The sequence below is a fragment of the Dermacentor andersoni genome, chromosome 3, assembly GCF_023375885.2.
Source record: "Dermacentor andersoni chromosome 3, qqDerAnde1_hic_scaffold, whole genome shotgun sequence".
NCBI classification, from domain to species: Eukaryota; Metazoa; Arthropoda; class Arachnida; order Ixodida; family Ixodidae; genus Dermacentor; species Dermacentor andersoni.
In genome coordinates this window covers 11,867,818-11,880,386 of record NC_092816.1, presented here as the reverse complement: position 1 = coordinate 11,880,386, position 12,569 = coordinate 11,867,818, and the positions used below count along the sequence as shown (strand labels likewise).

The 12,569-nt window shown below is 44.6% G+C and overlaps 1 protein-coding gene across 1 annotated transcript in view; it reads right to left on the bottom strand.

Moving 5' to 3' along the window:
- Nucleotides 1-12,569, bottom strand: part of LOC126520919 (uncharacterized) — a 37,403-nt gene that overhangs the window by 17,926 nt on the left and 6,908 nt on the right. The window contains exons 2-3 of the mRNA XM_050169744.2: nt 7,317-7,561; nt 3,839-4,042 (exon numbers count right to left, since the gene is read on the bottom strand). Coding sequence (XP_050025701.1) covers nt 3,839-4,042; nt 7,317-7,561 — 449 coding nt within the window. The remainder of the gene's footprint in view (nt 1-3,838; nt 4,043-7,316; nt 7,562-12,569) is intronic.

Sequence of the window (12,569 nt, the reverse complement as noted above, 5' to 3'; positions counted from 1 at the left end):
CTGAAGACGATCCAGAGAATCCTGTTTGCGACTTTTCACGGCCGCACTTATGCAATGTCACTCGCAACGAACGCTTCGCCGTAAACGCGTGCGCCGGGCGCGCTCGTTACACGCCCTCTCGCTGCTGTTTTTGTTCGTCTTCGCTGCGCGTTCGGAACGGAAGAGGGACCCAAGAGCCTCAACGCCTTACAACGCCTGACTGTATGTTTAGCGACGCCTGCTCCCAGCATGAACGCACGGCACGAGCGCACCCCACATGAAACGTTCCGCTAAGGCGAGTAGTTCAGCGACCATTTTGCGAAGTAAATTTTTTAGCCCGCACTTTCGTGCAATTATTTCGTGGGGTGTTGATAGAGCTGCAACCGACAATTCTGCGGCGCAACCCATCGGGTACATGAGCTCGGGCTACTGGATACCAGAGCATTCTTTGCTATTTGCGCCCAGTCAAGCCGGCGGAAAGAGGGTGTCTTCAGACGTATATGACACCCCCCCCCACTGGCCCCTTGCACCCCGGGCCAACGGCCCCCCGGCCCCCCCTGTTGCTACGCCACTGGCGGTAACTTAAATTTGAAATTCTCATATCATCAACCAAGGCACAAAACACATTATGCCACCAGCTAACCTTAATTCTTAACCTCACCTATTCCTCCATTTCTAAATTTTTTTCCTGCCTACTACTCAATTTAATATACTCTCATGTTTTTACTGTACGATCCCCTTTTCCCAAGTACAGCTGCCCCTGCCCGCTTCTGCGCATGTCACCCTCCTATTTGTTATTCTGGTTTTTGTCCCCCGCCCCCCATTTTTGTCTGTTTTTTTTATTATATATTTTTATACCCCCACCAACACATTCCAAAGTCCCAGACACCAGTATACCTTTGTCGGCACCTCAGCCACACAGGCTATCGCCATTTCTGCATACAGCCGTAACGATACCTATGTTGAGCTACTGGGGCTAACATCCCTTGAAAGACCATGCCGCTGCCTTCCAGTTACCCCATACATTGCACCCCAGACTCCTTGTCGCCATTTTAACTCCTTCAAAATTACTCAACGCATTGCTGCTACGCCACTGAAGTCACTCTTTTAACTGATGTCTTTTTGGGTCTTTTTTGTTACTCGCGCACTGACCGCCTAAACAGCTCTTCTAAAGCCCCAAAAACATGCCGCCAATGACACCCCCGAATGCTCCCTAACCTTTCGCTTCCCCAACACTCTCCCATGCCCCTCTTTTTCTTTTCTTGTTCTTTCTTTTTTTTCCCTCTTGGTGTCCCCCCCCATTTTCTCTCCTTTTCTTTCTTTTCTTTTCTCCCTGCTTTCCCACGCTCCCGCTCTTGTCCCCTCGTCTTGGGTACCATGTTCACAGATGCCAGGAGACAGCACTCATTCTCTTTAAAGTCTCTCCCTTTACAACCAGCTGCCATTGACGACCGCATGTGACGTCACTTCGCTAACCCTTTAAACCTAACATGACGAGGATGATGAGGTTGCCTTTGACGAAGATAGGTCCTCTTATTGAAACGTTGGCCAGCCTTTCTGAGGCACCTTATCCCTGTTTATAACCTTTATACCACATTTATGAAAGCAGTAATTGTAATTACCTGATTGATGACATGGATGTGATCCATTGTAGAGTATCCCTTCCTGAAGCCAGCCTGTTCTCTAGTTTGACTGAAGTGTCACCCTTTCTATTGGAGATTATCTTGGTGAATATATTATATGATATTGGAAGTAAGCTAATGGGCCCATAATTTTTCAATTCTTTAATGTCTCCCTCTTTGTGGACTAGTATAATGTTTGCATTCTTCCAGTTTTCTGGGACCCTTGCAGTCGACAGGCACTTCGTATAGAGAGCCCCCAGTTTTTCTAGTATTATGTCTCCACCATCTTTGATTAAATCTACCGGTAGACCATCTTCTTCTGCCGCTTTACCACATTTGATGTCTTGCAAGGCCTTTCTAACTTCATCACTAGTTATAGAAGGAGCCTCTGTAACCTGTTCATTACAATTCTGAATGGAGATATTGTGGCTGCTTTGGATATTGTACAGGTCAGCATAGAATTCTTCCGCTGCTTTTACTATATCTTTAAGATTGCTGATGATATTACCCTGCTTATCTTTCAATGCGTACATCTTGGTTTGTCCTATGCCAAATTTCTTTCTCACTGATTTCATGCTGCGTCCATATTTTACTGCTTTCTCAGTCTTTCTCACGTTATAATTTAGAATATCCCTTATTCTCGCCTTGCTGATCAGTTTTGACAGTTCCGCAAATTCTATCTGATCTCTTGAGTTGGGCACTTTCATCCTTTGTCGTTTCTTTATTAGGTCCTTTGTTACTTGGCAGAGCTTGCCGAATGGCTGCCTTGGTGCCTTGCCTCCCACTTCAATTGCTGCATATGAAGCCAGCCTAGTTACGGTTTCATTCATTGCCTCTATGCCATCTTTATATATCTGTTCTAAGACTGCATATTTGTTTGCAAGTGCCGACCTGAATTCGTCCGCTTTTACCCTTACTGCATCTAAGTTGGCCTGTTACTTCTTGACCAATTTTATTCTTTCTCTCTTCAAATTGAGGTGAATCTTAGACCTCACTAATCTATGATCACTGGACTTTGCCCTATCTAACACTTCTACATCCTGCACTATGCTGGGATCGGCAGAAAATATGAAATCAATTTCATTTCTTGTTTCACCATTAGGGCTTTTCAAGGTCCACTTTTTGTTCTTACACTTCCTGAAGAAGGTGTTCATTATTTGCAGCTTATTCCTTTCCACGAATTATACCCAACATCCCTCTTCGAGTGTAGTTGCCAATTGCTTGTTCACCAGCCTGCCTTTTCTCCACTTTTGCATTGAAGTCACCCATTACTACAGTACACTTTGTTTCCACTTTTCTCATAGCTAATTCAACATCTTCACAAAACTGATCATTTCATCATCATCGTGACTAGAGGTTGAAGCGTAAGCTTGTACTACCATTAATCTATACCTACTACTAAGTTTTATTACAACTACTGCTACCCTCTCATTAATGCTGTAGAATTCATCAGTGTTGCCCGCTATATCCTTATGGATTAGATGTCCTACTCCATACTGCTTCTTATTTGGAAGTCCTCTACAGCAGAGGACGTGGCCATTTGTCAGCACTGTATATGCTTCACCAGTTCTTCTAACCTCACTAAGGCCAATGATATCCCAAACAATGCCTGATAGTTCCTCAAAGAGTCCTGCTAAGATAGCTTCACTCGTGAGAGTTCGGGTGTTAAATGTTGCCAGGGTCAGTTTCCATTGGCGGCCAGTCCGGGTCCAGAGATTCTTAGAACCCTCTGCTGTGTTACAGGTCTGACCGTCGCCTTGGTCAGGTGCTCCGCAGCTACTGGGGGCTGAGGGCCATTGATTGATTGAATGAGTCATTTGGGAGGTCGTAATCGTCATTGCAAGCGGTTTGTTTTTCCTGTAACACGTACAGTCACAAGAAAAAGTTTAGAAACAAAAGGTGCCGCAATCTTTTTTTTTTTTGTCCCGCAGACTGGGCAATACAGCTGAAATCAAGAGTGCATGCCTACATGTGCGTGTTTCACCAATACAATATATTAAACCAATTTCAGGCCGTGAAGCTGCGCTTGAATATATTTAAGCTTTTGCTGATGCTGTGGTCACCAAACTTTTACTCACAAATGTACAAGTCTACACAACAGGTACCTCCTTGGGAAAGACAAAAGAAGCAGCACAATATAACACTGTACAAAGCATGCATTAGGAAGAGATGGTATGCAGCTTGCAACACAGAGACAGAATTAGTGCACTGCTTAATTAAAGCATGAGCCAACATACGTGCAAGGGAAACCTTGTCCCAACCGATGGGCATCAAGGTGCTGCTGAAAGAGCTTCTCGGAGAAGAACAGGCGTGGGCACTGCGGGCAGGTGAGTCGTACCTTGCGGTGCACAGTCTGCACATGCCGTGTCATTTGGTCACGGAACACAAACTGCTTGTTGCACTCGGGACATTGATGCGGGTACACACCTGTGTGCGTCACCCTGCATGATGAAGAAAATAAATCAAGATGTGGTGAGAAACACGCAAGTACATTGATTTTGCACATTCATAAAATGGATATTTGGGACACAATACAGTCAATGATAAGAGGCAGGAATTTCTGTACAGATGACCAAAACTGCTGCAGATGGGCACACGGCACTGGCTACAAGAGCACCAGTTTAGATAAGACCTGTTTTTGGGCTAAGTGAGCACATGCATGACCTTTGGTAATCAACAACAAAAAAATGCTCCTGTGCATCTCACCATATGGCCATGCTTTTTCTGGCTCCTAAAAAGAAATGTTACATAGGTTTATGTGCAAGTTTATTCAATGCTTAGTTTCATGTAGCTGTGCATGAAGGCTGTTAAGTACATACACATAAGTATGACAAGGAGTGTAGGACACTGTACAATTTTAATAGCAGTGCTGTAGGCAATGCTAAGGTGTTACAGCTAGGATGGCCTTACTTGCAATGAAAACACAAAAATAAAATCCGGCAGTAAAAATTTTTCCAATATCAATTTATTCTTTAAATAAATAAATAAATAAATAAAAAAAAAATAAAAAAAAAACATTATTGACTGTGTGATCTGCATCACAGAATCAGTCATGCGTGTAAAATCAGCCATGCTTGTAAAGTTATTGGGGCACTTTTGGCATATTATCAATTTTTTTTTTTTTGCCTGCAGACGGTTTGGGTGGAGACAACAACAACAACAAAGAAGAAAAAAACATTAAGAAGGATTGTTGTTCACTTGTGCTGGTTAGTGCATGGCTTTTTATGAAAAACAGTGTGATGACAGGACATTGCATATCTGTTTCTTGCCCTTGGTGTCCCATCTTCATGCAGTTTTCCACACTAAAATATTAACGACATGCATCGCTCTGTTATGCCAGTCTTCTGTGTAGCACACTGCTAAATTGAACATAAAGAATGGTTAAGTTTTTACAGGAAGCCAAATTACATGTGGCCCGTAAGCTGATGATGGGCATGTTTCTGTATGAACTTAGCAAGTATGTTAGATTTAAGTATTTAGGTCATATTTGTCTTGCTCACCCTATACTCCATGGACTGGCATCACTAATACTGCAAGATCTTATTTTGAGCCTAATGCGCAATGCCACATATTCAAGGCCATGAAATAAAAGGGAATGACATGACTCATGAAAGCATTAGAGGGGCAGCAATGTCTGCATAACATGCAGAAAGGATGGGGCCTGAGCAGGTTGTGTACATAGCACTGAATGTTGACTCATTGCCAGTGAGTACACCTCTATTTTGCGTAATAAATCCCAACCTAAAATGTGTACATATAATGCTGGTCCATAGGTATCCTTAAGCCCACAGACCTCTTAATGGAATAGCATGCAATAGTCAATGGCTTAGATTTCATTAAATTTAACAGAGCAGGGCTACCCCGTTCTTGGGCCACAGGGTATGTGCCCATTCTTGGCCAACCCTCCCAGAATGGGTATGTGCCACCTGCACACGAGAGGGTATAGAACCCTAAGCGTATTCAGACATGTGCTCTACTTCTCTGTGCATGCACTTATTCTCGCTGTATCGCAAGCATCATACATGGCTTTTGTACTTGTGATATTGCCGAGTTAACATCTGACACTTTACACGCATCAGATTTAGCATCTGCATTTCGGTATAACTTGAGAGTGATGTAGTGCAAAACGGAAACATTGCACGAGATTAAAGGGACACTAAAGTGAAAAACGATTTCTTCTGCATCAGTAAATTACGTTCTACAACACCAAAAACACCACTCTTACAACGCTAAGACGTTTGGTAAGCCAGAAAAAGCGCAAGAACGAAATACGTGTGGCGACGCCTACTTAAGTTCCCGCACCTGGGGGCTGTGACGTCTTGGATTTTGATGGCATCTTCTAGGGCCTACTAATTATATATAGCGGTACAGACTGACTACATTGTGTTCTAGAAGAACCAAATATTAAACATGGCCAGTTTCGGGAACCTTTATTCAGCCAACGCGGTCCAAATGCGAAAACATACTTTGGAATCCCTGACGTCACGCTGACGTACCGGCGCTGGGGTTTCGGCGCGAAATTCAAATACTGATACTTGGACCTTCATTTTCTCATCTAATAACCAAACTATTTTTTTTAAATGACTGCCTGCAGGGTTCTCAAACAATGCTTAATTAGTCTAAACTGATTTATTGTTTCACTTTAGTGTCCCTTTAAAGTCGTCACCAAAGTAGCGCATAAACAAAGACAATCCTATGCACCACATTTAGTTGTATAGCATTTAATTATGCACTTCCCAAAACCTTTCCTTCACACAGATTCCAGCATGTATGTTAGATATGTATAAGTTTTTTTTGTTGGCTGGGATGCCAACTGTATTCGAGCTAGTGTGTGATGTGTAATTTCCAACAGTCCTGTGCACCTCGTGTCAAGGAAGAACATGATCTGCACCAGTGTGCACTGCGCATATTGAGTGTTGCTGAATACCCTATAGGCTCATGTAAGGGCTGCACTCTCTTTTCTTCACAATTCTGACAAGGTACGGCCCTTACACGGGACCAAACCTTTTGATCAAAATGGTGCTGGCACAGCCGCTGACTTGTGCACACCCCGGATGCACCATTGCATCTGAGGTCAACGCACAGCTCTCGCCATCTAGTAGTGGCACGCGGAAATATGCAGCAAGCAAAAATTCGCAATTTCTTGATGCGTGCAAGCAGCATTGGGGCACTGAACGCAACTGCTTCGCCACTGGAAATTTTCCCCCCAACAAATTTTGGGCAAAGTTGGGGGTGAGGCCCTTACATGGGTGCGGTCTTCAAACGAGTATATATGGTACATCAGCTGAGCAGTGAGCTCCAGCTCACCACCAACAGCACTGTTTTGTGCACAAGGAATGAAGCATACAGTGTATTAAATTTCTGATAGTTATGCAACAGCTGACATGGTTTATATGACTGTTCTTGTACCGTGTGTGCCAAGTATTTTGTATTTTACACAACACACACTACACTCACAGTGAAGGACATGCATAAGAGCACACTACACAAAATGCTAGATTTCAGCATAAAAAATAAAGCACGAAGAGAGGCACACAAGCCATAGGCACAGAAAAAAGGCTGCTTGCTTAAGAGCAAAAGCATATGCAGCCTAACATGCAAGTCACTGCTTGTCCCATGTATCTCTCTTCAGTGCTTGTGTTTTTCCTCAACACTGAAATCTAGTGTTCCATTAATGAAACACCAACAAAGGAGCATGTTCCTATGAAAACACACCTATGCCTTGCGAGCCGTGGGTAGCTAAAGCTCTTGAAGTCACAGTGATCGCACTTGAGAGGGCGCAGCAGGGAAAAGGTACCGTCCTGGGTGTTGACAGCATCACCATAATGTGTCAGGGCTATGTGACGTTGCAACTTGCGTTCAGTGGCTAACCACTTGCCACAAAGTTCACACTGCCGACGACCTTCCTGGCTGTGGATGGCCCTTACGTGTATGTTCAGCGACCGCTTTAGCTTGAATACCTGAGCAGAGCAAAAGCAATCCTGCTTTAAAGGAGAACTGCAACAAAATACCACTTTGGACAAATCGATCAACAATAGTTGAAGAAGGAATGTCTCTGCAGCCAATATCTTGACAAGGGAAGTTGTCTTTGGCAGCTCTTGTTCAACCAGCGTTGATCCGATGCAGCGGTGGCGTAGAGGTAGAACACCCGCCTCGCGTGCAAGAGGTCCGTGGTTCGAATCCCGGTGCCGCGCAATTTTCCACCGGATAAAAAAAAAAAAAAAAAAAAAAAAAAAAAAAAAAAAAAAAACGCGTGTTGATAAAATTGCGTAAACAGGCCTGGAGTGTGGCCTGATCCCGGTGACCAGAACCGGTAACGCACTCCCTCACCAGAGCAGGATTGGCCACCCTGGTGCAGTACTTGGCCACAACCTCCTATATGAACACACCAATCAAACCCCGGCCCTCAGTCCCCAGCAGCTGCGAAGCAACTGACCACGGCGGCGGTCAGACCTGCGACGCTGCAGAGGGTGCTAAGAATCCCTGGCTCCGGACAGGCCGCCATTGGAATATGAACCTGGCAACGTTTAACGCTAGAACGTTATCTAGTGAGGCGAGTCTAGCAGTGCTACTGGAAGAATTAGAGGGCAGTAAATGGGATATAATAGGGCTCAGTGAAGTTAGGAGGCCAAAAGAAGCATATACAGTGCTCAGAAGCGGGCACGTCCTGTGCTACCGGGGCTTAGCGGAGAGACGAGAACTAGGAGTCGGATTCCTGGTTAATAAGAATATAGCTGGTAACATACAGGAATTCTATAGCATTAACGAGAGGGTGGCATGTCTTGTTCTGAAACTTAATAAGAGGTACAAAATGAAGGTTGTACAGGTCTACGCCCCTACATCCAGTCATGATGACCAGGAAGTCGAAAGCTTCTATGAAGACGTGGAATCGGCGATGGGTAGAGTGAAAACAAAATACACTATACTGATGGGCGATTTCAATGCCAAAGTAGGCAAGAAGCAGGCTGGAGACAAGGCAGTGGGGGAATACGGCATAGGCACTAGGAATAGCAGGGGAGAGTTACTAGTAGAGTTTGCGGAACAGAATAATATGCGGATAATGAATACCTTCTTCCGCAAGCGGGATAGCCGAAAGTGGACGTGGAGAAGCCCGAACGGCGAGACTAGAAATGAAATAGACTTCATACTCTGCGCTAACCCTGGCATCATACAAGATGTGGACGTGCTTGGTAAGGTGCGCTGCAGTGACCACAGGATGGTAAGAACTCGAATTAGCCTAGACTTGAGGAGGGAACGGAAGAAACTGGTACATAAGAAGCCGATCAATGAGTTAGCGGTAAGAGGGAAAATAGAGGACTTCCAGATCAAGCTACAGAACAGGTATTCGGCTTTAACTCAGGAAGAGGAAATTAGTGTTGAAGCAATGAACGACAATCTTGTGGGCATCATTAAGGAATGTGCAATAGAAGTCGGCGGTAACTCTGTTAGACAGGATACCAGTAAGCTGTCGCAGGAGACGAAAGATCTGATCAAGAAACGCCAAGGTATGAAAGCCTCTAACCCTACAGCCAGAATAGAACTGGCAGAACTTTCGAAGTTAATCAACAAGCGTAAGACAGCTGACATAAGGAAGTATAATATGGATAGAATTGAACAAGCTCTCAGGAACGGAGGAAGCCTAAAAGCAGAGAAGAAGAAACTAGGAATTGGCAAGAATCAGATGTATGCGTTAAGAGACAAAGCCGGCAATATCATTACTAATATGGATGAGATAGTTCAGGTGGCTGAGGAGTTCTATAGAGATTTATACAGTACGAGTGGAACCCACGATGATAATAGCAGAGAGAATAGTCTAGAGGAATTCGAAATCCCACAAGTAACGCCGGAAGAAGTAAGGAAAGCCTTGGGAGCTATGCAAAGGGGGAAGGCAGCTGGGGAGGATCAGGTAACAGCAGATTTGTTGAAGGACGGTGGGCAGATTGTTCTAGAAAAACTGGCCACCCTGTATACACAATGCCTCATGACCTCGAGCGTACCGGAATCTTGGAAGAACGCTAACATAATCCTAATCCATAAGAAAGGGAACGCCAAAGACTTGAAAAATTATAGACCGATCAGCTTACTGTCCGTTGCCTACAAAGTATTTACTAAGGTAATTGCAAATAGAATCAGGAACACCTTAGACTTCCGTCAACCAAAGGACCAGGCAGGATTCCGTAAAGGCTACTCAACAATAGATCATATTCACACTATCAATCAGGTGATAGAGAAATGTGCGGAATATAACCAACCACTATATGTAGCTTTCATTGATTATGAGAAAGCGTTTGATTCAGTCGAAACCTCGGCAGTCATGGAGGCATTGCGGAATCAGGGTGTAGACGAGCCGTACGTAAAAATACTGAAAGATATCTATAGCGGCTCCACAGCCACTGTAGTCCTCCATAAAGAAAGCAACAAAATCCCTATAAAGAAAGGCGTCAGGCAGGGAGATACGATCTCTCCAATGCTATTCACAGCATGTTTACAGGAGGTATTCAGAGACCTGGATTGGGAAGAATTGGGGATAAGAGTAAATGGAGAATACCTTAGTAACTTGCGCTTCGCTGATGATATTGCCTTGCTTAGTAACTCAGGGGACCAACTGCAATGCATGCTCACTGACCTGGAGAGGCAGAGCAGAAGGGTGGGACTAAAAATTAATCTGCAGAAAACTAAAGTAATGTTTAACAGTCTCGGAAGGGAACAGCAGTTTACGATAGGTAGCCAGGCACTGGAAGTGGTAAGGGAATACATCTACTTAGGACAGGTAGTGACTGCTGATCCGGATCATGAGAGTGAAATAATCAGAAGAATAAGAATGGGCTGGGGTGCGTTTGGCAGGCATTCTGAGATCATGAACAGCAGGTTGCCATTATCCCTCAAGAGAAAAGTTTATAACAGCTGTGTCTTACCAGTACTCACGTACGGGGCAGAAACCTGGAGGCTTACGAAAAGGGTTCTACTTAAATTGAGGACGACGCAACGGGCTATGGAAAGAAGAATGATAGGTGTAACATTAAGGGATAAGAAAAGAGCAGATTGGGTGAGGGAACAAACGCGCGTTAATGACATCTTAGTTGAAATCAAGAAAAAGAAATGGGCATGGGCAGGACATGTAATGAGGAGGGAAGATAACCGATGGTCATTAAGGGTTACGGACTGGATTCCGAGGGAAGGGAAGCGTAGCAGGGGGCGACAGAAAGTTAGGTGGGCAGATGAGATTAGAAAGTTTGGAGGGTCAACATGGCCACAATTAGCACATGACCGGGGCAATTGGAGAAGTATGGGAGAGGCCTTTGCCCTGCAGTGGGCGTAACCAGGCTGATGATGATGATGATGATCATTTCAAGTCTCCATCTTCCCATATACCTGTCTTGTTTGGTTAAATGGGTCAGGAATTAGTTTTACATATATGCTAGTGACGCAATCTTGCCAAAGCTGCCGGGCTGGTAATTTTTTTTTAATGTCCTTAGTAGCACCCGCTGTGGTTGCTCAGTGGCTATGGTGTTGGACTGCTGAGCACGAGGTCGCGGGATCGAATCCCAGCCATGGCGGCCGCATTTCAATGGGGGCGAAGTGCGAAAACACCTGTGTACTTAGATTTAGGTGCACGTTAAAGAACCCCAGGCGGTCGAAATTTCCGGAGTCCCCCACTACGGCGTGCCTCATAATCAGAAAGTGGTTTTGGCACGTGAAACCCCATAATTTTAATGTCTTTAGTAGCAGCCTAGTACATAAGCAGATGATGCATGCACCTGGTTGTTAGCAGATATGACGCAAATCCGAACACATTGCCACTGAGAAATTCAGAATGCTGTGGGTGCTGCCAAATCTCAGAGGTCCTGCCAAAAAGTTGTGCAGATTTGCTAGGCTTTTGGTTTCATGTCACTTTTGCTAAGTGGCATTATGCTACTGCTTTTTGTGTTTCAGTGTCAAAAATGTATTTTTGCAACCTCTTTGTTACACATCCACTAGTATTTCAAACATAAAACGCTGTATCTATACTATTTGAGCCTAGGCTTCTCATGCGATTCAATATTTTGTTGCCCCCCACCCCTCCAGTTAGCTTTTACACAATATTTTGTTGCGGTTTTTCTTTTAACACAACGGCAATAGGTCAGCATACATTGGACATGAGATATTCCATTCACACAATATTTGGCTACCTTGTTATTCCTCACTAAAATTAGAATGGAAACTCTCACATGGACACAAGAAATGTGGTTGCACATGGGTCAGCTAGTGTTGGGTGGTATGAACGCACTGTGAAACATTGAACAGGTCAGCCTGCCATAAAACAAAGAACAGAAAAGTGAAGTAACCTTTATCATTTCTTGGCATCGCCTGCTTTATGCCATTTTCAGTACAGTTAAATTCTGAGCACAAATTTATTTTTTCTTTAATAAAGAATGGATCATATCTGTAATGAGCTGTCAGTGACAAATGGTGGGAGAGGAATGGTAAGAAAGGTGGTCGCTATTATATTGCTACGGAACAATATGTGTGATAATGAAAAGGCGAGCAGTGCGAAGATGACGACGACGATGAGAAGCTAGCGCGGGCTGTTGCCTCTTGGCCAAGTGCAGCGTATTTTCTTGTAAATATACTTGTACATAGTTTTTCGCCTGCGTCTTCCTACGTAACATATCTGGTGGAGGTGGACGTTCCCTGTACCTCGTCACGGAGCTTCGCAGTGGACGGTACGTCGAGCCTTCCTTCATGGCTCCCGGCGACGACAACCGGACTGCTCCGGCTCTGACACCTGCTGCCACTTCGACGACCTACATCACTCTCCCCGCTCCCCGTGATCCTGGCGTATTCTCGGGCAAAGATGGGGAAGACGTCGATGACTGGATCAGCCTGTATGAACACGTCAGCCGCAATAACCGGTGGGACCCTACTATTAAGCTCGCCAACGTAGTCTTTTACCTCGGTGGCACACCTAGAGTTTGGTATCGCACGCAC